The sequence below is a fragment of the Leptopilina heterotoma genome, unplaced genomic scaffold (assembly GCF_015476425.1).
Source record: "Leptopilina heterotoma isolate Lh14 unplaced genomic scaffold, ASM1547642v1 Lhet_100, whole genome shotgun sequence".
NCBI classification, from domain to species: Eukaryota; Metazoa; Arthropoda; class Insecta; order Hymenoptera; family Figitidae; genus Leptopilina; species Leptopilina heterotoma.
Genome location: NW_025110814.1, coordinates 2,982,677 through 3,009,652, shown reverse-complemented (window position 1 = coordinate 3,009,652; position 26,976 = coordinate 2,982,677). Strand labels below are relative to the sequence as shown.

The 26,976-nt window shown below is 20.8% G+C and overlaps 2 protein-coding genes across 6 annotated transcripts; one reads left to right on the top strand and one right to left on the bottom strand.

Moving 5' to 3' along the window:
• Positions 1–1,927: 1,927 nt before the first annotated feature.
• LOC122499027 (palmitoyltransferase ZDHHC2-like) lies at positions 1,928–22,607 on the bottom strand. 5 transcript variants are annotated; one of them, XM_043607072.1, is made up of 10 exons: positions 21,766–22,607; positions 20,463–20,489; positions 20,256–20,350; positions 18,077–18,197; positions 17,749–17,972; positions 17,311–17,440; positions 16,468–16,594; positions 12,777–12,863; positions 5,783–5,916; positions 1,928–2,268 (listed from the first exon to the last, which is right to left on the bottom strand). In XM_043607072.1, exons 1-10 carry the CDS (start codon positions 21,884–21,886, stop codon positions 2,255–2,257), a joined length of 1,080 nt encoding a protein of 359 aa, XP_043463007.1. In that variant the 5' UTR covers positions 21,887–22,607; the 3' UTR covers positions 1,928–2,254. The 5 variants fall into 5 exon arrangements, with proteins under 5 accessions (XP_043463007.1, XP_043463016.1, XP_043463033.1 ...); XM_043607081.1 differs by lacking the exon at positions 5,783–5,916 and adding an exon at positions 3,331–3,390; XM_043607062.1 differs by lacking the exon at positions 1,928–2,268 and adding an exon at positions 4,967–5,022.
• Positions 22,608–22,744: 137 nt separating this feature from the next.
• Positions 22,745–26,847, top strand: LOC122499051 (40S ribosomal protein S16-like). The gene is made up of 5 exons (XM_043607110.1): positions 22,745–22,851; positions 22,941–22,985; positions 23,313–23,444; positions 25,901–26,015; positions 26,635–26,847. Exons 1-5 carry the CDS (start codon positions 22,834–22,836, stop codon positions 26,778–26,780), a joined length of 456 nt encoding a protein of 151 aa, XP_043463045.1. The 5' UTR covers positions 22,745–22,833; the 3' UTR covers positions 26,781–26,847.
• Positions 26,848–26,976: the final 129 nt, after the last annotated feature.

Below are 26,976 nucleotides of genomic sequence, written 5' to 3'. Positions count from 1 at the left end.
AAACAAAAAAATATCAAGATCAAGATCAACCCATAGATCTATATTATGATAAAAACATATAGGTTATTTAAAAAACAAAAAATAAATTTTTAAAGCTATACTAAATGTTTAATACAGAATATTTTTTTCAAAATTGATAATTTTTGTAATATTTTAAAAAATTTTGTATTTCAATATTTAATATTTTTCAATATTATTATTCAATATTTTCAAAATAATTTTTCTACAAAATTAATTAAGAATAGATATTAATTTCCCAATTAAATTATTAACTTATTAATTATTTACATAATTTGTATGTCGTTTTTTTGTGCACAACTTTTACAAAAATAATTCTTTTTGTAAATTTTCATAATTCTTGTTTAATTTGTTTAGTTTAATTTTATTGTTAATATTCTTAATTTATAAGTATATATTTTTTAAAATCTCAATTTTCAATATTTTTTTACATTTCAGTTTTAATTTTTCTTTTTCATTTTATTATCAAATTCGCGCAGAAAAATTTGAAATTCCTTCTAAAAAAATTCCATATGACTGGAAACCAATATTTCAATTTTTATTATTTTAATATTTTTTTAATATTCAATTTAATATTTTTATTATTTTCAATATTAAATATTTTTCTTTTTCTTCAATTTTAAAATAATTATTATTAATGTTAATAATATTTCGGGCTTAAAAAATAAATTTCGTCAACAATAAACAAACAGAGCAGAATAAAAAATAAGACTCCCGCAATTATTAATTATTTAACAAAAAAAAAAAAAATTAATCGAGTCAAGGAAGAACAATTTCTCTCTCAATCGAAAGAAAAAGAAATCTTCCACAATAATATCATGAATTAGATATCCTAATTAAAAATCTATTAGGGTCATTTGGGGTAAATGTAAATAGTAGATGTTTCAGCTAAATTTACAAATTTAAAAATAAGTACGACGTCAATATTTTTACCTCAGCTCATCTACAAGATGTTCTGAGTATTGCCAATATTTTATTTTGACAATTGGCAATGCCATAGTGTAAGTTATTTTTTAATGCAAAAAAGATTGAAAATCAAAATTTTACTGATTCGTCAATTTAGTTAATAAATAATTAAGTGTTTACATTTTCCCCGAGAATTCGAAAACTCGGGGCAAATGTAAACAGAACTTGAACTACATTTTAAAAGAAAATAATTGAATAAATTTACTTCTATTTCACAATTTCATTAATTTGGCAATGTAAAATTACATAGAAAAGGAAATTAAGTCCTCTTTGAAAAAAAAATTTGATAAAAAAAAAAATTTTTTTTTGAAAATTTGATCAATTTTTAAAAATATTTTTAGGTTCATCCACCATTTTGAAAATTTAAAATTTGACTTCAAATTCGTATTCAGCGACCTCAAAAACCCCCGAGTAGCCAGATTCAAGCAAATTTGATCAATTTTTAAAAATATTATTTTTAGGTTCATCCGCCATATTGGATCCACCATTTTGAAATTTAAAAATTCGATTTTAGATTCTTATTCAGCAAAATAAAAAAAAAACTTCTTTTTACCAAGTTGAATAAAAATCTATTAAAATTTGTTCAAGTTATTCAAGTTTTTACATTACTAATTTTGTAATGGTTAATTGTTTATTTTATATGATACATTATCAGTCAACTGGTTGATTTACTATACATCTACGAAGAATTTTTTTCAGTTTTTCCATCCCTTAAAACAGTAGTATACTTGAAATAACTTGTTTCTTAAATCTCGCTTAACTACAGTGGTGTTTACATTTACCCCGAATTTTAGGAAAATTTCAAAATCTCGGGATAAATGTAAACAGTCAGTTTTAGGCGATTCAGGTGCATCAATATTTTTTTGTTCATGCAAAAGAAATCCGTCCGTTTTACCTTTTAACAAAAAAAAACTAATGTTTTTCGTGAAAAATAGATATTCCGTTTACATTTACCCCAACTGACCCTATTTATAATTTCTATTTCACTCGTTTCTTTTTTTTTCTCTCTTCCTCTCAATTAATATTGTTTATCACTGAAAACAACGTTAATTGATAGAAAAATAAAACGTCACAACTCTGATAATGATAATTTGCCTCTTCTTTTTTTTTCATTTCGACAAAAGGCATTGAAATATTTTTTTTACGATTTGTGCAGAGAGGAGATTTTTTAGAAAAAACAATCTCCGATCGAATTTTATTTATTGAAATCTCGGCACTCAGACGACATCGGCAGGATCCACAAGACGCTGACTTACTTCAACTGAAGGTCCTAAGACAGCAGTGCTAAAAAATTATTCAAAGTAAAATTAGATTTTTCCACTAAATATAAATATTCAAAAACAATTTTGTTTCATTTTGGTTTTAATATTAAAACTATTATTATTATTATTATTATGTTTTATACAAAATAAAAAAAACTAACACTTTGCTAGAAATTAATTCAAAAAAACTACTTTTTATTTAAAAAAAAGAGATAATTAATTCCGTAGAGAAAATTATTTACACCCAAATTAACTATTAATAAATTAAATAATTACTTAAATAATCAACTTTTAATTATTTAATTAATTAACTTAATTAATTATATACTTAAATAGTTAACTTAATTCATTATTCACTTAAATAATTATTTCATTACTAAGTAATAAAAATTAATTATTAAGTTATATTATTACTAAGTAGAAACAAAAAAATAATTAAATGGAAAAACAAAAAATAAATTACAAAACAATCATGCCTTCAACCATTTTTAATTCTACTTTTTTCTATATTATATTAAAAGTTAGTCCAAACACCAAATGTCTCCCAAAAAATATATATATTTTTTGAAATTAATATATAAAATTGTATAGGTAATAAATAAATTAATTAATTACAAAATTAATAAATAAAGTAAAAAATGATTTATTTAAATAATAAATTTTAATTTAAAAAAAATAAAGAAATTATTAGACTCAAATATTATATATATTACAATAAGTAAATAAATAATTCTTGTGCAATATTTTCTATATATTTTTCTCCAAAATCCAAATTAAAAAATAGATTGCAAAAAAATGCGAAATTACAGAAAAAAAAAATTGTTTATTTATGAACGAAAAAAAATTAGCTAAAAGTGTCAGAGATAAAAAATAAAAAATAGATACAAAAATAAAAATATGCGATATAGGTACTAATAACTATATAAAGAAAAATATTTATAAGTCTCCAAAAAAAATTTTCTTTTGGTAGACATCTCAAAATTTGTATAAGATTAGCAATTTTTTGTTAAGCATTAAAACTGTTTTCAAAGCGATATTATTTTTTTTTTAAATTAAAACCATAAATATTTTGTAAAATTATTACCCAGCACCAAGAGCCAATATAGTAGCTTCCTGTACCATACTCATTTCTTCTAAAGCAGACCTAAGAATCACATGTATTTTTTTTTTTTTTGCTAATTGGATAAAAATTCTTTTTGCAATAATTTTATTGCCGATTAGTCGTTAAAAAAATGCTGCATATTTTGCCACAAAGCGGTTACTGCACTTCAATTATTTCAAATTCTGTTTTCTGTCAATTTATTATCGACACAAACTGGCCTTTTTGTTTTTAATAAAATAAAAAGTTTAATTTTTTGTTTCAAAATTTCAGCTGTTTTTTTTAATTTAAAAAAGGAAAAAATTATTTAAAAGTTTCAGTAATAAATCATTTTTGTAGGTATTAAATTATTTTTAATAAAGAGAAAAAAATTTGTTCTCTCTCAAAATTTCGGTTTTTTTTCTAATTAAAAAAAAAGTTTTAATAATAAATTAAAATTTTTCCGTATTAAATTATTTTTAAATTTTAATAAAAAGAAAAATTTATTTTTTTCTCAAAATCTCAGCTTTTTTTATAATTTGAAAAAAAGGGTGAATAATTGTATTAAAATTAAATTTAAAAAACTGTATTTATTTAAAATCAAATATTATTCATTTAAATATTTTTAAGTAAGTAATTAAAAAATTACGTTTTATATTCTAAACAAATTTTCTTTTAACTTTAATTTACTTGCAAAAAGAAACGAGAAAAATCAAAATCTAGAAAAAAATGATGAATTTATTTTATTTAATTGAACAAAATTATATTTTATTTTTCACTTTGTAGTTTTTTTATTTACAGTTTTATTTTATTTTCCTTTAGTTACACTTACAATTAAACTTTCACATTATTTCGTCTCTTAACTTAATTTTTTCTTTGTTTTTAAAAATTTTTTCCTACTTTTTTTGCTTTTTGTCTTTTTATACCTTTTTTGCTTTTTTTAATTGCAAATTTACAAAACTAGGATTTTTTTTGTTTAGAGTAAAAACCATTAATTTTTCATTATTCGAAGAATTTTTATTCGTCACAATTTTTTTTTTGAGATGACTAACAATAATAATAATGATAATGAAAGAATTAAAAATTACATTTATTTTCGAAAATTTTCTACAAATTAAAAAAGTAAAATTCTATTCTAAAAAAAAGTTTCTGTATTGTCTAGAAAAAATGTTTTTTCAAACCAAAGAAGAGAAAAAAAAACTACTGGAATATAAAAAGCAAAAATTCAGTGCAAAAAATAATTTTCAAAACGTGCTTTTTATTATAAACTATATTTATTAAATAACAAATTTTTTACTAGAATAATGAGAAAAATTAGTCCAACTTTCACTATAATGAAACTTCAGTCATATTTTCATTCTCTAAAAGTAAATGCAAAAAATTGTACTTTAATTAATTAACAAAAAAAAAAAAAAGAAATAAAAAAATTAATTATAAAAATTACTTATAATAATTAATTAAAAAAAAATTATTTATAAAAAAAAAATTCAGTCAGGAAACAAATTTTTGTAATTTTCTACAAAAAAAATTTTTTTCATCCCAATTTCTTTTTCTACAATTTTTCTGATTAGGTACGAATTTTCTCTCTCTAATTATAGTAATTAAAAAATATTCCTTATATTCTAATTTTCAAAGAATTAAATTTCGAGAACGAAAATTATCTATTTATTTCTCCTACTTTTGTTTTCAATTTTTCTCCTGGAAAATAATTATTGCGAAAAATTATTCTCGAAATTCGTATATCATTAAATCTTAGTTTTCCTATTACAAAATAGTTTATAATTTTATTAAAAAAGGAAAGAACAAAAAATTAATACCCGTTATCTCCGCATTTTCACAACTCAGTTTTTCAATTATAAGTATAAAAAAAAACAAAAAAAATATACAAAGTCAATAAAACTAAATTACGCGAGAATTATAATACACAATAAGAGGAGGAGAAGGAGGAGAGGAATAAAATTACAATAAAAATGTTACCTATTAATTGACTAGAAATTGACAATTCTGAAAAAACAAAAAAATAAAAACAAGTCTTGGAGAAAATAAAAAGAAATAAAATTGAAAAAAGGTATTTTTCAAGTAAAAAAAATCTGTTTTTAAATTTAAAAAATTGAAAAATGGTTTTGTCAATTAAAAAAAAGTTTTTTTTAATAAAAAAAGGAATAATAAAAACTGCTTTTTGAATGAAAAAAAACTTTTTTCCATAAAAAAAAATTTTCCAATACTTTGCAAAACATTTCAGTGCTAATTCTTTTTGTTTTCTAAAACAATGAACAATAATTGTAAATTGTAATTAATTGTAAATATTATAAAAAAAATAGTTAAATAAAAAATTTAATTATTAAAAAATTGAAATAAAAAAATTTTACATTATTATTTACAAAGAGTCAAGGAGGGGAAAGTATTTTTTTTTTTTCGTGAAAGGTAACTTGGTAACGAGGTTCTGACTACAAAATACCTTCACGAGACCTGGAGGAGAGAGGTGGAGAGTCGAGTTCGGTCTCCTCTCCCCACCGTTGAACCTCCACGCCGAGAAGCGTGTGGGTGTCTTCATCGGCGAGCCTCTCGGGGAAGGAAATCCCATCGCCAAAGCTGCAAAACCCCATTTATACACCCCAATACTATTCGATTGCAATTTTCTTTTAAACAAAAATAAATATATACAAAAAAAAAGGAAAGAAAATTCAGTGACGTAACTATTTTTTTTCACTAAAAAAATTTGTTATTTGTACTCTTTTTATTTACTAAAAGAAATTTTTTATTTTACTCTTTTTATTCTTCTACTCTTTTCTTTTTATTTCTTGTACTCTTTTTACTAAAAGCAAATTTATTATACTCTCTATTTTTCCAAAAAAAAAAAATTATTTTACTCACTTTCTTTTTGCAAAAAGAAATTTTATTCTACTCTCCTTTTTTTAACAAAAAGAAATTTACTTTCTTTTTTTTTCACTAAAACAAATATATTTTATTCTCTTTTTTCGTTAAAAAAATTTTATTTTACTCTATTGTTTAAGAAAAAGAAATTTTATTCTACTTTTTTCACTAAGAGAAATTTTATAATACAGGGCTCGAAGCAGTGAAAGTATTTAAAAATACGGACTTTACGGACCAAACATTAAAAATTACAGACCATTTACGGACCAACTGACAAAAACAGAATCAGGCTGAATCAAATAAGAGAATGTTTTACTTAAAACTAGAAATTCAATTTTTTATAACTATAAAACATGAAGAAATCGATAACTCCGAGTCTTCGACTCAAAGTCATCGATTTCTTCATGTTTTATAATAATTAATAATAATTAAAATCATTATCAATTCAATTATTATTTTTAAGAATTTTTATCTAAAATTCTTCTTTATATCGATTATTTTTAATAATTTTCTAAAAAGTTCTTTGACAATTTTCAAATTCATTTCTTTACGAAATTTCAATTATTCGTAAATTCTTTAATTAAATAAATATTAAAAAATAGAAATTAAAAATAATATTAAAAAAACTCAATTAAACTTTTTCAAAAAAATTAATTACAAAATTCAATTATTTTTTAAAATTCGCCCTCTATTGCATTTAATATTCAATTATTATCTAAAATTATAACTGAAATTCATTTTTATGAAATAAAAATCAATTTTTATTAGAAAATTCTACTAGAATTCAATTATTTAAATACAAATTTAAATGTAAAAATGCAAATAAATTATTTATTGAATAATTGAACGTTTCTTAAAATTCAATTCCCATAAAAAATCGTTATCAACAAATTTTCAAATAATTTAATTCTATCAACGAATTTTAATAAAATTTTTAAGAATAATTACATTTTTCGAAAAATTCGATTAAAATTGTATTAAAAATAATTGAAATTCTGCATTGAATTTTATTATTTATAAAAATAATTGGATTCTTGCGAAGAATTATATTAAAATTTTCAAAAATAATTGAATTCTTGTAAAAAATTAACAGGAATTCAATTACTTTTAAAAATTTTAATAAAATTCTTGTCATAAATTAAAAATAACAAAATTCTTAGCAGATCTTCAATTACTATTAGAAATTTTAATAAAATTTTTCTCAAGAATTTAAATATTTTCGTAAAATAATAAAAATCTTTGCAGAGTTTCAATTATTCTCAAAAGTCTTAATAAAATTTTTCGCAAGAATTCAATTATTATAATCTAAGATTTTAACTGAAATCTATTTTTAAATCAATGTTTATGAGAAAATTCTACCAGAATTCAATTATTAAAATACAAAAATAAATAATTTATTGAATAATTCAATGTTTCTTGGAATTCAATTCCTATTAAAAATTTTATCAACAAATTTTTAAATAATTAAATTCTTTGGACGAATTTGAATAAAATTTTTAAGAATTTCTTCGAGGAATTCGATTAATATTCTATTGAAAATAATTTAATTCCTAAAAAGAATTTTATTATTTACGAAAATAATTGAATCCCCATAAAAATTGTATTATTTAAGAAAATAGTTGAATGATTGCGATGAAATTTATAAAAAAAATTTCTTATTAATGAAATTCTTGTGAAATTTTTATTATTTTTTGAAAATAATTGAAATTTTTCAATGGATTTTATTAAAATTTTTGAAAATAATTGAATTTTGTCGAAGAATTTTGCTATTTATTTATAAAGATAATTCAGATGTTGACCATTTTTTTTTAGATTTTTTGAAAATAATTGAATTTCGGGGAAGAATTTTAATATTTCTAAAGATAATTGAAATTTTGACGAGAATTAAAAAAAATTTTTGAACATAATTGAATTTCTGCGAAGAATTTTATTACTTTTGAAAATAATTGAATTTTATTACTTTAGAAAATAATTGAATTCGTGTGATAAATATTGTTAATTATGAGAATAATTGAAATTTTGTAATGAATTTTAATAAAACTTTTGAAAATAATTGAATTTTGCTATTTATTTATAAATATAATAATTGAAATGTTGACAATGTTTTTTAGATTTTTTGAAAATAATTGAATTTCTGAGAAGAATTTTAATATTTCTAAAGATAATTGAAATTTTGACGAGAATTTAAAAAAATTTTTGAACATAATTGAATTTTTGCGAAGAATTTTATTACTTTTTAAAATATTTGAATTTCTGCAATCATTTGTAATTTCTCTAAAATTCTCCAAATTATATCGTACAATTTATTTACATTTATTTATTATTCGCAAGCAAATTATTTTCAAAAAAAATAAAATTCTTCTTAGGAATTCAATTATATTCATAAATAATAAAACTCATTGCAGAATTTCAATTATTTTTAATATAATTTTAATCGAATGAGAATTGAATTTTAAGAAACATTCAAAAATTCAAAAAATAATTTATTTTTATATTTAAATAATTGAATTCTAGTAAAATTTTTTAATAAAAATTGATTTAAAAATGAATTTCAGTTCCAATTTTAGATAATAATTGAATATTAAAAGCATTATAGCGCGAATTTTTAGAAGTAATTGAATTTTGAAATTAATTTTTTTGAAAAAGTTTAATTGAATTATACTTTTGTATTATTTGAAGTTTTTATTTTCTAATAAATATATTTAATTAAAGAATTTACTAATAATTGAAATTTCGTAAAATTGAATATTGTAAACAAATGGATTTGAAAATTGTTAAAGATCTTTTTGGAAAATTATTAAAAATAGTTGATTTAAAGAAGAATTTTAGTTAGTTTAATCCATAATTTTTCATTTTTGCTCCGTACCTAAAATCCGTATTTTTAAATACTTTCACTGGTTCGAGCCCTGGGGTAAATAATTTTTTTCTACGGTTTTAATTAAGAATTAATTACTCAAATAATTAATTAATTATTTACTTAAGTGACTGAATACTTAATTGACTAATTAATTAACTAATCAAAAATAATAACTAACTAAATAATAATTTTTAATATAATTCATATAATTAGTTAGTTAATTAAGCATTTAATAAATTAAACAATATTAAAAAAAATTAAATTACATAACTAATTAAGTAGGTACTTAATTATTTAATTACAAATATTCTTTTTTTGTGCAACTTTTTCAAATTTTTATACCTAACTATATCAAAATTTCTCCAAAAATTGAAAGAAAAAAATTATTTGGAATTAAAAAAACTAAAAAAATAAATTCTCTACAAAATAAAGAAAATAATATATTTACACGAGTTCAGAAATAGATTATGAAAATGTAAAAAACTATAAATAAAAATCTCTCGTTGATAAAAAAAATCAATTATTTACTCTAATAATAAAAACTCGACATTTAAATATTGTTTCCGAGTGAAAAAGAAAGGGAGAAAAAACTGATAATAATCTAGTATATATGTATATAAATAATAATAGAAATTATAATTATAAAAATATAATTGATAAAAATTATATAATAATTGAAATATAAAATTAATTAATAATATAAATAGAGAAAATAGTTACGTCACTGCTTATAATAATAAAATACAATATTAATACATAAAAATAAAAAAAAATCGTAAGAACCAGATGCACAATACCTCCGGGATTGCAATAAATTACTATATTTAAAAAGAATTTTTTTACGCAAGAATGAGAGAGAGAGAGAAAGAGATGAGTCTTGGATCGAGTATAAGAGAAGAGATCATGCATCCACATGATTTTCAAATATAGGAACGATGAGCGTCTACATGATTTTTAAAATTCTAGAATATGTGACGCGCTCCCAAGAAAGGTACCTAAGAAGCAAAAAATTTGAGGTTATGTTTTAAATTTTGTAAGTAAAAATACAGAAAGAGAATCAATTATTAATTAAAAATTGTTGGTCTTCAAGTCTTCATTATATTCAAAATATTCAATGAATATTGGTTTCAAATTCAAATAATTAAAAATTAACTTTTAATCAAGATAAATCTAACTCGAACCCAACCTATAATTCGTTTGCTTCTTAGGTACCTTTCTTGGGAGCGCGTCACATATTATACAACTTATTAATATCTATCTGTAATATATCAACAAAAATGAAAAAAAAGATCTCAACGTCAATTTATTCTACTTTCAAGCTCAGTTCAAAAACATTATATCGCCTCTCGACAATAATTTTCTTTTCCTTTTTCCCCGAAAATATCCTATAATATAAGAAACCTTCCTAATTTCCTCAACAAATTTTTACCTTTTTCTTTTTTTTTATTTCTTAATTGTTGTAATTTCAATTATTATTCCTAAGAAATGCAATTTTGTTTTTATTGAAGTAAAGAAAAAAATTAATTCACTAAAATTTAGTTGCGATTTTTGAAACCAACAATTTAAATACCTAATTTATTATTAAATAACAGTTTAACAATTGTTTAATAATTATTCATAATAATAAATTCATTCATATTTACTATTATTATTAAATAAATTATTATAATCAATAGTAATTATTTATTATTAATAATAATAAATTAAGAAATTTCTATTATTCTCAAATACATTATCAATAATAATTATTTACCAATAATAAAATTAATTAATATATATTATTATTGTCAAATAAATTATTCTCAATAATTATTTATTACCTAATAATAAATTAATCAATTTCTATTATAATAATTATTATATTATTATCAAATAATCGATTATTAATAATGAGTAGGTATTTAATAATTATAATAATCGTAACAATAATTATTATAATAATATTAATAATAATGTAATTATTTATAATTATTAATAATAATTATTGTTAATTAAAATATTATTTATTTGTCTGTTTATTTATTCAGAAATAATTATTTTTATTCGTAATAAAAAATAGAAAATTCTCTTTTTGTATTAAAAATAACAATAATAAATAATTTGATAAGAAAAAGAAACATTATAGAAATATTTATCAATAGTAAATATTTCTTTCATAGTAAAATAATGCGAAATTATTAAAAAAAAATCAATTTAAAAAAATGGTATTTTAACAACAAAAAAAAAAGCGAGAAACTAAAGTTTTAGTATTAAAAAAAACCAGCTTTGCGCTCAATTCTATGATTAAAAAACTAGAAGCACATATATAAATGACAATAAAAAAATTTTAATGAGCTGTAAAATAAGAATTATGATAAGATTTGAATTATACACATAAAGTATAGAAAAGCATTCTCCAGACTGTTTTTTTCTACCTCCTAGAAATATGGAAAAATTTTCAAAAAAAAAATCTATTTTTACAAGAGGTACTAAAAAAACATCTGAATTTTTTTTTTTCTAAAAACAAGCCAAACACATCAGGATGAATGACATGCACATGCAAACAATAAATCTATGTACGTACAAAATCACTTTTTAGAAATACATACAATCACAAAATTTCAAATTCTCTTGATTCTTTTTTTTTTGTTTTTTAATCTAGACAATAATATATTTTCGAGACCAAAAATCATTTTTCACAAATAAAAAAATACCTTTTTTGTATAAGAAATATTTTTCTAACAATACATATTTTTAAATAACATTTATTATCTAATTAACAATTACTTTTAAAAATAAGAAATAATTATTTAAAATAATAATTTTAATTTAATATTTAAAATTAATTAAATTATTATTGCAATAATAATAATTATTTTCAAATAATAGTTTTTGTAGTAATAATAATTTTCAAATAATTATTATTATTGTAATAATAATTATTTGCTAATAGTAATAATAATTTTTTAAGTTATTTATTCAAATTCACGAGTACAAAGCAAATTTTGTAAAAATCATTATTTTCAAATAAAAAATTCCCTTTCAAAAAAAAAATGTTTTCTCATCTAAAAAAAATTAATTATTTTTCTGAAAATATTTCTCTGTTTATCAAAAATAATTTAATAATTTGTTTTTCTAATTATTTCCTTTAAAACCATTATCATTCTGGAAAAAATATGCATTTTCAGAAATAATTCTAATTTTTAATAAATTTTAATAATTCAATTTTCAAGTATTCTAAATAAAAAATGACAAAAATTTTTGTTCAAAACAATTGGAAATCTCTTTTTTCTTGAGAATAATCAAAATTCATCTCGAAAATAATTAAGTCTTCATTATGCAGATTCAAAACATTACTTGAAAAAAAAATTAGAAAAATAAAAATTAGAATTTTTTTGAAAATAAAATTTCACTTGAAACAATAAATTTTAATATACAAAATAATTTTTGAAAATAAATTGAATAATAATTTGAAAATAAATTTTCAAATAAATTTTCAAACTTACTATGAAAGCTTAAAACTATTTAAATTTTAAGATAACTTGTAAAATAAATTTGCCAATTTATTTCTATTGTATTTTAGAAAAAAATACTTGAAAAATAAAAAACAAAAAAGATAAGTATCAATTGTGACACTAAACTTTTTTTTACCCTTTTTATTTAATAATTTTTCTTTTCAGTGGAAAAATTAATAGAAAAAAATCCGAATTATGGTATTTCTCTATCTCTAAGGATTTCTGACCTGTTTTGAGTGTTGCCCATCGAGTTGTATGAATTCGGGGCACCATCGTCTTGTAGGCGAAGTGGATAGTTGACTCCATTGCCAAGACTAAAACACATTTGTTCCAAAAAAAAAACCCTATTTTAAAAACGTGCTCTCTACAATTTCATTGCACTACAATTCTCGTTTTGAATAAAAAATAAATTCCTTCCCACTTTCTTTTTTGAGAACAAAAAATATAAATTCCGTTCCAACTTTTTTTTGCGAAAAAAAATATAAATTCCATTTCAATTTCTTTTCGCGACAAAAAATATAAATTCCGTTCCAATTTTCTTTTCAGAAAAAAAATAAATAATAAAATAAACAAAAAAAAATTGTATATGCGTTTCAACTTCAAAATTACAATATTTTTAATACTTATTATTTTCCCTATTAATTATATTTACTTGATTTTATTTATTTATTTATTTATTTACTATACTGAAACTGTAAAAAAAAAATTATATTAGAAAAGAAGAAGAAATATTGCATAAGAGAAAAATATTTTTATTTTCATTATTTAATAAACTAAAATTGTAAATACAAAATAAAAAAAATTATTCTATACAAAAATAAGTCATTATTTTTAGAAAAGAAACAAAAAAAGTTATTCCATTAAAAAAAAATAAAAAGAATAAATTATCCGATAAAAATAAAAATAAAATTCTTGATAAAGAAAAAAATTATTACCTAGATATTTTTATTCTTTTAGAGAATAATTTTAGAATTATCTCTTACTTTTATAGTTCAAACGTTTACTGAATTACTAAATATTTTCAAAAAGTATAAAGTTTTATTTTTAAAATTATTTCAATGAAGTTGAAACACAAGAAAAATTAAACAAAATAAATAAATAAAACAAGAAATCCCCACACTAAAAAAAAGTGTCACGTCTACAGAAAAATGCTAAAGATGCAAATATATATAATATAAATTCTAGAAATAAATCGTCAAGCACTCAAAACAATTTTTCTCCTTTAAATATACATTTATGCACAATTATTTTGAAATCGACAATAATAATAACTGCGGAAGATCAATATTGAACATTTTTCACGAATAAAAACACCCAAAAAAAGGAAGAAATTCTTTTAAACAGAAAAAAGTTGAAAGAAACTTTTTTGACAATAAACAGAACAAAAAAAGAAAGAAAAGTTTAAGAAACGAAAGAAAGAATTATTTTTTTCAGAAATAAATTAAATATCACAATTAATAAATAAAATATCAAATTTTAAACAAAGGTAAACCAGAATAAATTAAAAACTGTTGAAACTAAAAAATTATAAATTAAAAATAGAAAAAAATAAATAAAAACACAAAGAGAAAAATAAAAAAAGAAACTATTTTGACAAAATAAATTAAGTTTCACTATAAATAAATAAATACATAAATAAAGAAAATAACAAATTAAAGAATAAATTTAAAAAAAACAGAAAAACAAGAAATAATAATAAATTAAAAATATAAATAAAAATAAAAATAATGAAAAAGAAGAAAAAAGACAGAATCAAAGACAAAATACATAAATAAATAAATGAAAATTCAATAAAGAAAAAATGAAAATGAAAAATGCTGTGCAAATGACCAGCGATAAAATGCAAGTGCTGTAGAAGCGAAACATTTATGATCATAAACATTGAGACATTAATAATAATTTTCAAAGAAACAAAAAATGACCCTTTTTTTATCGAAAAATGTTGCTGGTTTTTTTTCTTTTTGTTTTGTTTTACTCTTCTTTTATTGTTGGTCCTTTTGCACGAACAATAATTTTTTTCACAATATAATCGAAACTTCCAGTCGACTATCGATTCCAAATTTGCTAAAAAAGATTCACTAAACTTTTAATACTCAAGAATTAAAAATTTCTTATTCTAAATATTTGCAAAGCAAAAATCGACTATCTAGGGAGAGAATATAAGAGAAAGAGAAAGAGAGAGGGAGAAAGTGGGTATAGAGAAAGAGAAAGAGTAAAAAAATATACCGTGTCTATTTACGAATTTAAAATTTTTACTCCAACGAAACGTAATCAATTGCACTCAATTTTTAATTTTTTATCATTATCGAATCGACTAAGTAATTAGTGATTAATTATTAAACAATAGATTAATTCTAAGGAAATTAATTTGTAACTAAGTAATTAATCATTAAGTAATTAATTACTTACTTAACAATAATTATTCACTAACAAATTAATTACCAAATAATTAATCACTTAACAATTAATTATTTACTAAATAATAATTTTCTAAACAATTAATTTCCAAATGATTAATCTCTAAACAATTAATTACTAAATAATTAATTATTTACTTAATAATTATTCACTAAAGAATTAATTACGACATAAATGATCACTAAACATTACAATTATTGACTCAATAAATATTCACTGTTTAGTGAATTAATTAGTAATTAATTGTTTGGAGAATAATTATTTAGTAAGTAATTAATTACTTAGTTACTGATTAATTCCCTAAGAATTAATTTATTGTTTAAATAATTATTCACTGTTTAGTGAATAATTAGAATAATCAATTGCGAAATAATTAATTTTGATAAATAATTATTAAGCAGATTAAGTAAATTGATTATTAAGTAGATTAAATAAATTAATAAGTAAATAAATTACTGATTTATTCAGCAAACAACCAATCGACTATTTAATTATTATTATTAACGAAAAAAAGAAAAAAATTAATAAAACAAATACAAATTTCAATAATCGGTATTGTGCAATTGGCTCGTCACTGTGAAATTTTCCAATAAATTCTCTATATTGACAGATTTTACTATTCTATAAATAATTAAATTTTCAAACAAAACTAAGTTGTACTTATTTGAAAAGGAGGTCGCGCGAGCCATTGTTTTCAAAACGTTGAGAATTACAATATTCCAATATACGATTGATATTTATATTGTTTGAGAAGAAAAAACGAAACGATTCAAGGACTCGAATTAAAATTAGAAACACATTGATATTTATATATCCGCTTTATCCAAACGAGAACCAATTTGTTTCTGAGACAAAAAAAAACGAACCGTTCAAAAATCGTGTGTCAATCGGAAACTAAAGAATAAATTTTATCTTTCTTTAAACTTAACATTTAGAAATTAAATTCAAAAATGAAATTCAAAAGTTAAAATTAACAATTAAATTGAAAAACTAAACTTAATAATTAAATTTAACAATTAAATTGAAAAACGAAACTTAATAATTAAATTTAACAATTTAATTAAAAAATGAAACTCAATAATTAAATTTACCAATAAAAAATAATTATAATTTTTTAAATATTTAACAATTTAAATATTAACTTCATAATAAACTTTATAAAATTTACCTCGAAATTTTAACCAGTAAAATATCAAAAGATTTTCAATCAATTATTCTTTCTTTTCTTATCGATAGTTCGTAATTTTAATAATTTATTAATAAAAAAAAAGAAAATAAATAATAAAACTATGAATGAAATTTTTACAGAATAAAATATTTTCTAGATCGTTTGCGATACTTTTATGCGTCAATAATTACTTAAAAATTCTCTTAGAGAAATATTGGAATCTTTCAGGGATAAAAAAAAATTCTTCTTGCGGAATATATATTATTATATATAATTCAAGAAAAAAAAGAAAGAAAAAAAGTTTAAAAAAAACAAACGAAAAAAATGCTCACCTAGTGAAAATTGGTAGGAACCAGAGACGTGTATTGTCTCCAAATACTTCTTGAAAATTATTATACTTTCCAAGGCTATAAGCGTTTTTATCTTGTCCACTGCGGAACATTGGCGGTCTGTAAGCCTCTGAAAATAAAATATTAATTAACAAAATGATAAATAGTAAAATAAATAAATAATAAACCTAAATCGTTTGGTCGAGTTTCTTATTGAAAAAAAAGACAAATGAAAATGAATAATTAATAATAGAAAAAAAATAAAAAATTATTTTTCTCTATTTACAAGTAAACGGTCATATTTATTTCAAAAAATTAACAAATAAATTAAAAATAATAATTCCCAATTTCTGAACCAAGTATTTGGCAGTTGTTTGAAGTAAAAAGTCGATTTTTAGGGCAAAAATTTGTCAAAAAATCTGTTGCCAAAAAAAAAAAACAAAGAAACCAAAAAAAAATCCGCTACGTACTCGAAAGCATTAGTAAATGACAATAAAAAAAAACTTTGTCCGAAGTCAATCCAATCAAAACTGTTCTAGCTAGACTGCCCACCGTTTTGAAAAACGTCATTTCGAGAAAAACGCGTTTAAAGTTTTGAAAGCACTTGAAGCGCTCTTGGACACCTGTTGCAGATTTTGATTTTTTTCACATAAAATAACTTCGAAATCATCTCTAATGATATAATTTTTATTCTACACATTATAAAGTACCGTTTAAGCAAGAAAAAAAAATTCGATTTTTTTTCGGGTCAAAGGTGTCACTCCCCCTTAAAAGGTTAAAAATTAGACAAAAAAATATTATAAAATATAAAAACGGAGGAAAAATAGGTTAAAAATTTATAATTACCTAGTGTCGATCTGTTTCGTAAAATGAGGTAGCAATGGTAGAAGAAAAGTGAATTGAGACTTACTGCAAACATTATTGCAATAAAAAACAAGAAAAGAACATGAAACTTGACCGTTTCGTGTAAATCATTCTGCAAATAAAAAAAGAAAAGAATATCAGTAAACAAATAAGTTGCTTTACAATTTTATATAATTTAGTCTCAAAGAAGAAAAACGAAAACAATTTTTCAAAAACATATCTAAATCCGTAAGTTGTACTTAAATTATTTGAAAAATAAAATAAAATTAAAATAATGGTATTTATTTATAAAAATTAATGAAATTTGAAAAATTTAGTTTTGAAATTCTGAAAAATGACTTTTAAAGAAATCTAATTAAAATTTTTGTTTGAAAATGCTAGTTATCGATAATAATAAATACATAAAATGAGAGAAATTACCTTCCAAAAGCGCACAAAATACTCCAGTGTCGTGGCAGTAATAAATGTGCAATATAAAAATGCGTAAGCTAAGAATAACATGAAGAATTTATAATTATGGAAGCCAACGCAATTATTCACCCAGGGACAATGATGATCCATTTTCAAAACGCACGTCCCGCAAACGCTGCAATGATGCGCTCTATCTGGCTTTACAACATAACACTGCTCGCAATAGCGCACAACTAAAAAATTAAAAAAAGAAAAAACAATAAAAATTAAAATAAAATACATAATTTATCAAAAAAAGAAAAAAAATTCTTTTCATTTTCTTTTTCTCTTTTTTTACCCCCTTTAACGGTTCGATTCGTTATCGGAAGATCCTGTGCTAAACGATCCAAAATTTGCCTTATAATATCCTCCGTTTCAGCTGTTAAAAGTTTCTCCATTTCGACTGCCGGTATTTTAAACTGTATTTGAAAAAAAAGAAAAATTAACATTTTCTGGTATAAAAATTAATTTCACAACGTTAATAATAATTTTTCTTTGCAAAAGTTTTCAATTTTGAAATTAATGTATTGAAAATAATTGAATTCTTGAAAAAGAATTTTATCAAAAAATTTGAAAATAATTGAATTATATCGAAGAATTTTATCAAAATATTTTAAAAAGTAATTAAATTTCTTCGAAGAATTTGATTATGTATTTATGAAAATAATTGAATTCTTAATGAATATTCTATTAAAATTTTCAAAAATCCTAAATAAATTATTTTAAAGAATTTTTTTGAAATTTTTTTAAATAATGGGAATTCTTATGAATTTAATTGAAAATTTTAACACTAATAGAATTTTATGAAGAATTCCTTTCAAATTTTAAAAATAATCGTATTTGTTAATAATTGTAATTAAACACTTAGTTATTGAATTTTATTAAAATTTTTGTAAATAATTGAATTCTTCTCAGAACTTTATTACAATTTTTTAACATAATTTAATTCATACAAGAAATGTAATTAAAATATTGAAAATAATAATTGAATTCTTTCGAAGAATAGATACTACTAAAAGGTTTTAAGCCAATAATTGAATTCTTTAATTTTTTTAATATATAATCGATTTTGTTATTAATTGTAATTAATAATTTGTCTATTAACTTTTATTAAAATTATTGACAGAAAATTAAATTCTTTAAAACAATCTTATTATATTTTTCGTAAGTACTTAAATATTCTTCTGAAGAATTTCTTCAAGTTCTTTAAAAATAAAGTGGTTTTTTTTTAATAATTTTAATTGAAAATTTTAAGAGTAATTGAATTTTATAAAAAAATTTCTCAACTTTTTAAAATAATCGTGTTTGTTAATTAATTATAATTAAAAATTTGATTATTGAATTTTCTTCAAATTGTGTTAAAAATAATTGAATTCCTGAGAAAAATTTTATTATTTATGAAAATAATTGAATTCTTGCGAAGAATTTTATTGAAATTTTTGAAAATCCTAATTACATTCTTTTAAAGAATTTCTTTCAATTTTTTTAAAATAATGGAGTTTCTTTAATAATAATTTTAGTTTTTAATTGAAAATTTTTAAAGTAATTGACTTTTATGAAGAGTTTCTTTCTTTCAATTTAATTAGTCTCAGAATTTTACAATAATTTTTTTTTAAATTTAATTCATTCAAGGAATTTTATTAAAATATTGAATTCCTTCAAAAGAAATTTCTTTAATTTTTTTAATACAATCAATTTTGTTAATAATTATAATTAATAATTTTCCTAATGTAAATTTAATTAAATTTATTAAAAGAAAATTAAATTCTTTTAAACAATTTTATTAGAGTTTTCATAAATATATTCTTTTGAAGAATTTCTTTAAATTTTTTAAAAATATTAATATAGTTTTTTAAATAATTTTAATTGGAAATTTTGAAACTACAATTGAATTTTATGAACAATTTCTTTGAACTTTTTAAAATAAATCTTGCCTGTTAATAATAATAATTGTAATTAAAAAATAGATTATTGAATTTTATTAAAATTCTATTGAAAATAATTGAATTTTTGAGAAGAATTTTATTATGTACTATAAATAATTGAATTCTAGTGAAGAATAATTTTACTGTGTATTTATAAAAATAATTGAATTGTCTTAAAGAATTTATTATAGAAAATAATTGAATTCTTTAGAAAATTTTTATTAAATAGAAAAATAAATAGAAAAATTAAATTAAAAAATAATTACTGAAAAATTGAAAATGAAAATAAAATTGAAAAAGAATTACTGAAAAATTAAAATTGAAAAAAAATTGAAAAATAATGACAGAAAAATTGAAATTGAAAATAATTGAATTTCTGCAAAGAATTTTACTATTTATAGAAAAATAATTGATTTCTTCCAAAGAATTTTATTTTATTTATGAAAATAAATAATAAACAATAATAAACAATAATAATTAACTACATTAATTATGTTGTTAAAGTAAGTATATTAAATAATTAATCAATTAATTAATTAATTATCGCAGTACCTTATCAGGAATTGGAGTTAATTCTGTGAAGACAGTTTGACAATACGACCAGGTAAACATCGCAAACAGCGCGTGGAAGAAAATCAGGTAGAAAACTGCATTTAAAAAAAACAGAAATTTATAAATTATTAAAAAAATTATTTCTCCTCTTTCCTTAAAATTCAAGTTCTGTAGAATTTGAAATAAAAATAAACTCAATTTTCGTACCTCTTTGCACTGCACTCTCAAGAGTATCTGAGAAAAGAAAGAAAAAACCAGAAAATTGTTAATTTCCAAAAAAATAAATTATCTGATGGAATATTTTTTTAAATTACTTAAAAATATCATAAAATTACTTAAAAAATATCCTAAAATAAATTAACAAAATATTTCTAAAATAAAATTTTCATTATTAATTAATTTTTCGAATCGTTTACAAATATTATTTAAGCATTTATTTGTTTATTTATTTATTTCTTCATTTTCTTCTTTTTTTAAATTCTTTTTCATTTTTTTCAATTTATTGTCTTTTATTAAAATGATTTTAATATTTAATTATAAAAAATTAGTTTAAAATATAAATTTACTGAAGAAACGGTTCTAAAATTTACTACATATAATTTATTAACCGCTGTCAAAACAAAAATCCCAAATTTCTCTTTCATTCCTTTAAAACTCGTAAATAAAATTCTATCGATTTATTGGAAATTTCAATTCGAAAACAGGAAACAATTTTTTACGGTTTATAAGGAACTCTGTTTTCACTCAAAACAGTTCAAACGGCTCGATGATAATAATAATAAAAGAAAAAAAAGAAAGTGAAAATAAACCCAAAGAAAACCGCAAAATCAAAAAGCCACTATCGCTTCATAAACAAATAAATAAAATTTGATAAAATTCAACACGTAACATAAAATAACAAATTTTATTGTATTTTTATCCCTCGATAAATAAACCCAAATCTCGTGTTTTAAAATTAGCAAAAACTATCATAGAGAACCTGGAAAAAAAGGAAAAAGAAAAAAAAGAGAGAAAAAAGTGATAATAACTTCTCACTCACGACCCTGAAATAGATAAAAATCGCCACACAACTTGTTCTTAAAAAGAAATATTTCCGAGCAAATTTCATTCTATTAATTTTTCTCAATTTTCTAAACTTTCTAACTATACAAAAAAGCAAACAAACAAACAAACAAAAATGTTTTAAAGACAAAAAAATCAATAAAAAAATTGATTTGTAAATTAATAGAAAGGAAAAAATGATTAATTTCAATAATAAATTATTATTTAATTATCATATATAATACTATGATTATGAGATTATGAGAAGCAATCGAATAAACGGATAAATACCGGTCAATATTACGATTTTTATAACAAAAATTAATACAAGATCGGAAAAGTGACATAACCTCCAAAATTTAAGGGTGAAGTTCTCGAGGTGGGGAGACGACTTTTTTTTTACAAGACATATTTGAAAAATATATATTTAGTTTCACGAGAATAAAAATAGATTATAGAAGATACTTACAAAAGCAGAATTGAACTATATAAGCGTAGTAAGACCAGCCAACGGTTGTTAAAATAAAGATAACTGGAATCCATTTGACTGCCTTCAAACACCACCAACATGATCCGTTTTGTTTACTCATTTTGTCAATTGCAATTTCATTTAAAAAAAATTACACACTCACACTTTTTTTTCACTATATTCACCACACATTACGATATAACTAATACATATTTTCATAGGCACTTTGCCTCTTTTTCTATATTTTTTATGTACATAAATATTTATTATACATATGAGAGAGAAAGAAAGAAAAGAGCGCACAGCAGGGAGACGAGAAAAATTTTCGAAAAATGTTTCGAAAAAAAAAAATAAAAATACGAGAAAAAAATTTCTTACATCAGACAATCATGAATTTTTCCTCACGCGGATTATGACGTAAACTCTCAGTCAAATTTATTCGAGGCGTTGTCTTTATTTTCACGTTTGACATCGATATAATATTTAACAATCTCTACTCTTAATATATGTATTAATATCGCACGTTATCATAAGAAATTCATCGAAGCAATCCACATTCTTTGACTTCGACAACACGACTGACAGAAATAATTTTTCTACTTGTCGCTAGTGCTCATGCGCGTTTTTTTTTAAATAAAAAAGTAATATTCAAATTTTTCCTTTAATTTTACGATTTTAAAACAAATTTCTTTTAAAACAAATTTATAAACGTTCTAAACTTCTTCTTCTTCTGAAAGTCTGAAAGTTAACATATTTGTATTTGCGTACATTTTGAGGTTATGATAAGGCGCGAATCTTATACGAATGTTTAATTGATCAAAATTCTCTTGTTTCGATTTTCGAATTTTATTCAGTTTAAAAGTATTTTATATCTCGTATTTTATCTTAATGAAGAAGAAAAATTTATCGATTGAGAAAAAATATTTGAAATACGAGAAAGCTCTCGCTTTTCTTTTAGAATAGAAATTTGAAAAATTCGCGGGCATTTTTTCGTGAGCGGAAACGAGTAACGCCATCACGAGTCAACTACTTCCTTTTCTTTCTTGTTTGGCACGTGTGTTGAATAAAATGGAGAAAGTACAGAAGGTAAATTAAAATAGTTTTTTAGTGTTTCGCGAATTAGTCTTTAGTAAAAAAAAGTGCAGTATTTAAAAATTAATTGTGTCTTATTTCAGAAACAAAAGGAACCTATCCACTCGGTGCAGGTCTTCGGACGCAAAGTGAGTAAATATCATTTTTTGAGGTTACGTTGTCGCGTGCTTGAATTTTTTCCACAATACGCAATGTGTCATTGATTTATATTCGATTTTTGTAATAAAAAACCGTTCGAAATTGTTATTTTTTTATTTTTTGGCGACTTTCTTTTCTTTTTGCTCTTTTTGAAACTTAACCATCAATTTTCCAAATACAAAATAATTGACGTGTTTTGACGAAAGAAACGAAAGTTTGTTCCAATTTTTCGCTATAAAATTCGCTCAGAGGATTATTATATATAGAAAATGTTTGGGAATTGGATCAATTTTGGAATTTATGAAATGTTTTTCTAGAAAAGTGCAACCGCAGTGGCATATTGTAAACGGGGACGCGGTCTCGTCCGGGTAAATGGACGACCATTGGAATTGGTAGAACCCCGTGTTCTTCAATATAAACTCCAGGAGCCCATTTTGCTTTTGGGCAAGGTAAATTCTTTAATTTATTTTCCTAATCTTCTTCATTAATTTTCTCTTTTTTATTTAACCCCATTAACGGTTTAAAAAGAAAATATCTATTTCTAATTTCCCTTTCGCACAATTTTTACCTTTAATTTTTATTTAAGCCGAATTTCCATTTTAAACCATTTTCGACATTTTTTTAGAGCAAATTATTTATTTTTTTTTTAATAAGAAAGACTTTTTTTAAAGAAAAAAAATTCTATTAAATCAGGGTTGCCACGCAACCTAAAATTCATGGGAATATCAGGGAATTTTATAAACCTTGAAAAAAACTGGAAAAGTCAGGAAATTTTGATCGAAATCCTGTAAAATTGTTGTTTTCTAAAGTTATTGTGATTATTCTTGAAATCTAATTTCACTTAAATATTTCAAAATGAATTCAATTTTAAAAGAATTGCGTTTGTCAATTTTCATAAGTAGATGAAATTTAAAAGATTATGATTTAAAATTTTGTAAAATTTCAATTTTAAATGAATTTAATTAGAAATATAAAAAAACTTAGATTTAAAAAAAAAATTTAAACTAAAATTCTTCTGAAGTTAGTTACATTTTTTAATATTATATATTTAACTAGATTTATTAAAAATAATGGATTTATAGAAGAATTTTAGTTAAAAACACTAAAACAAATTGAATTTTGAAGCAATTACAAATGATTGCAGAAATTCAATAAATTATTTTAATAAAATTCTTGGCAAAATTTTAATTATTTTCAAAAACTTTCCTGAATTCCATGATTTTGAATTTATACTGCTCGAAAAAATGTAATTATTTTTAAATATTTTATTAAAATTTATCAAAGATATTCAATTATTTTAAAAACCTTTGCTACAATATTTATTTATTAGAATTTGAGTATCATTTTCAATATATTTTTAATTAAATTTCTTTAAAGAATTAAATTATTTTTAAAAAATTTTAATGTCATTCTTTGTGTAACAATTCAATTTTTTTCAAAATAATTTTAATAAAATTCTTCGCAGAAATCCAATTTTTATGTTTAAAAATTTACAAAAATTCTCATCAAAATTTCAATTATCTTTATAAATAATAAAATTCTTGTCAAAATTTCAAGGACTTTTAATACAATTTTCACCAAATTTCTCGAAAGATGAAATTATTTTTAAAAATTTTATTAAAATTTGTCATGAGAATTCAATTATTTCAAAATTTGTTAATAAAATTCTTTATGAAAATTCAATTTTAAGAAACATTCAATTGTTTAATAAAATATTTATTTTTGTAGTTAAAAAATTGAATTCTCGTAGAATTTTCTAATAAATATTAATTTAAAAATAAATTTCAAATTAAAATCTTTGAAAATTTGCAGTTTTCATACTTTTAATTAAGAATTCTGTAGAATTAATTTTTCTCAAAAAGTTTAATAGAATTTTTTTTTTAATTATTTGAAGTTTTTAATTTCTAATATATTTAATTGAAATATGTCAGAATAATCAAAATTTCATACAATTAAATTGAAAAGAAAAAAATTTGAAAATTCACAAAGAACTTTTTCAAAAATTATTTTTAAAAAAATTGACTTAAAAAGAAGAATTTTAGTTGAAAATTCTAGAAATTAATAATCGTGATGATGAAAATAACTTTTAAAGAAGTTACAGTAACAAAGTAGCAAGTTTTAATTAATTATAAAACATGAAGAAAGCGATCACTCCTAGTCGCTTTCTTCATGTTTTATAATAATTTTCTTATATCATAATATGTTATTGAATTTCAAATTTTTAAATATCTTAATTTCTATAAAACAAAATAATGATTAAATATTTATTTAAAAATGAAGTTATTGGTGTTTTTAAATAATTTTCGTTTTAAAAACCTGGAAAAATTCCGTTTTTTAACATGGAAAACCTGGAAAAGTCAGGGAATTTGAAAAGAGCAGAAGCGTGGCAACCCTGTAAATTTTAATTTAGTTTTGCTAATTAAAAATTCAATTTATTTATTTATTTAAAAGGTTAATTCACTTTTCATTCAGCCCAATTTTTACCTTTAATTTTTATTTAAGCCGAATTTCCATTTTAAACCATTTTCGACTTTTTTATAAAGCGAATTTCAAAATTTAGTAATAATTTCTGATTAAAGCAATTATTTCTTAGTTTTTTTTTTAAATAAAAAAGACTTTTTTTAAAAGAAAAAAAAATTCTATTAAATTTGAATTTAGTTTCGTTAATTAAAAATTCAATTTATTTATATAATGACTCGTTTATTTAAAGGATTAATTCACTTTCGATTTAATTTGTTTAACTAAAAGAGAAAATTTTCGTATATATGATGAATTTTTTATTCCGAACATGATTCTCTGTGAATAGAAAATGGATTCTGAATAATTTGTAAAATTAAAAAAATTTATTAAAAAGGGGAAAAAATTGCAAGTGTTAATAAAAAAATGTTGTCTCCATTTTTTACAGGAAAAATTTGCAGGTGTTGATATCAGAGTACGTGTTAATGGCGGAGGACATGTCGCACAAATCTACGCTATTCGTCAAGCAATTTCAAAAGCTCTCGTCTCTTACTATCAAAAGTGTTAGTAAAATTTTCTATAAATTTAATTTCTAGTTTAAAATTTTTCTTATTATGAAATTTTCTTCTTTAAGTATAATTGATACTTAATGTAAAAAACTCAAAAAGAAAAAGAAAAACAAAACTAAACTTAAAAATCAAATTTTAAATTAAAGAATTAAAGAAATTGGAGTAAAAGGAAATTTTTTTTCAATTATTAGATCGAATAGTTTTAATTATCACCAGAAAAACAGAATTCAAGAAATTAAAGTAAAGCAAGTTTTTTAAAAAGTATTAGATCGAAAATGATTTTAATTATCACAAGAAAAACAGAATTGAAGAAATAAAATTTAATAAAGTAAAACGAATTTTTAAAAAATTATTTTTAACGAATAATTATAATTATCACCATAATAATTATTTTATGAACATAATTATTAGATTTTATAATTATAATAATTCAATAATTTTCAAAAATAAATTTACGTTTTTTGGTCTTGTAATTCGTATTTAATTCGTTTCCAGTTCATTTTTAGTTCCCTTTTTTAAATTAATTTTTGATGAAAATAATTATTAGAGGGTAATTTTGTATTTCATTTAAAAGAATGTTTTCCAATCACTAACTATTTCTTTGTATTTACAGATGTCGATGAAGCAAGTAAAAAGGAAGTTAAGGATATTTTGATCCAATACGATCGAACACTGCTCGTCGCCGATCCGAGACGTTGCGAGCCGAAGAAATTCGGTGGTCCCGGTGCAAGAGCACGATACCAAAAATCGTATCGTTAATTTCAAAATTTACCTGCAAATTTTTCTTTACATTATTCAATAAAATATAAAAAAAAAGAATACAAAATTCATTCTTAATTATTTTTATGCCAAACAAATTTTTATCAATATTTATTTTTAGTCTTATTTTTATTTAGAAAACAAATAAGTATTGAGTTTAAATTCAAATTTAGATGAAGTAGTAAAATATCTGCTT